This window comes from Bison bison, unplaced genomic scaffold (genome assembly GCF_000754665.1).
Source record: "Bison bison bison isolate TAMUID 2011002044 unplaced genomic scaffold, Bison_UMD1.0 scf7180017858667, whole genome shotgun sequence".
NCBI classification, from domain to species: Eukaryota; Metazoa; Chordata; class Mammalia; order Artiodactyla; family Bovidae; genus Bison; species Bison bison.
This window is the reverse complement of record NW_011489239.1, coordinates 37,947-39,046: the sequence shown is the minus strand read 5'-3', so window position 1 is coordinate 39,046 and position 1,100 is coordinate 37,947. Positions and strand designations below refer to the sequence as shown.

The 1,100-nt window shown below is 70.8% G+C and overlaps 1 protein-coding gene across 1 annotated transcript in view; it reads left to right on the top strand.

The window, feature by feature from the left end:
* SHANK3 (SH3 and multiple ankyrin repeat domains 3) overlaps positions 1-1,100 on the top strand; it is a gene marked incomplete at its 5' end in the record, with an annotated part of 46,094 nt that overhangs the window by 32,313 nt on the left and 12,681 nt on the right. Inside the window, one exon of the mRNA XM_010828574.1 lies at positions 3-1,096. Within this exon, the coding sequence (XP_010826876.1) occupies positions 3-1,096 (1,094 nt within the window). The remainder of the gene's footprint in view (positions 1-2; positions 1,097-1,100) is intronic.

Genomic DNA, 1,100 nt, shown 5'->3' with positions numbered 1-1,100 from the left:
CCGCGCCCTGCTGCTGCCCTCCCCAGTCTCTGCTCTGAAGCCATTGGTCAGCGGCCCGAGCCTTGGGCCTTCCGGCTCCACTTTCATCCACCCGCTCACCGGGAAACCCCTGGACCCTAGCTCTCCCTTGGCCCTGGCCCTGGCGGCTCGCGAGCGAGCTCTGGCCTCCCAGGCGCCCTCCCGGTCCCCGACACCTGTGCACAGCCCCGACACCGACCGGCCCGGGCCCTTGTTTGTGGATGTGCAGGCCCGGGACTCAGAGCGAGGGCCTCTGGCTTCGCCAGCCTTCTCCCCCAGGAGCCCAGCCTGGGTTCCCGTGCCTGCGCGGAGGGAGCCCGAGAAGGTGCCCCGGGAGGAGCGCAAGTCTCCGGAGGACAAGAAGTCCATGATCCTCAGCGTCCTGGACACGTCCCTGCAGCGGCCCGCTGGCCTCATCGTTGTGCACGCCACCAGCAACGGGCACGAGCCCAGTGGGCTGGGGGCCGAAGAGCAGCGCCCTGGCACTCCGGAGCTGGCCCCGGCCCCCACTCAGTCAGCTGTGGTCGCAGAGCCCCTGCCGAGCCCCCGGGCCCAGCCCCCCGGCAGTGCCCCCACCGACCCCGGGCCCGGCCAGGGCAGCTCCGAGGAGGAGCCGGAGCTGGTATTCGCTGTGAACCTGCCGCCAGCCCAGCTGTCCTCCAGCGACGAGGAGACCAGAGAGGAGCTGGCCCGCATCGGACTCGTGCCGCCTCCCGAAGAGTTTGCCAACGGGGTCCTGCTGGCCACGCCACTCCCCGGCCCCGGCCCCTCGCCCACCACGGTGCCAGGCCCGGCCTCAGGGAAGCCGAGCAGCGAGCCGCCGCCCGCCCCAGAGTCCGCAGCGGATTCGGGGGTGGAGGAGGCCGACACGCGCAGCTCCAGCGACCCCCACCTGGAGACCACGAGCACCATCTCCACCGTGTCCAGCATGTCCACCCTGAGCTCGGAGAGTGGGGAACTCACGGACACCCACACCTCCTTCGCTGACGGACATACTTTTCTACTCGAGAAGCCACCAGTGCCTCCCAAGCCCAAGCTCAAGTCCCCGCTGGGGAAGGGGCCGGTGACCTTCAGGGACCCGC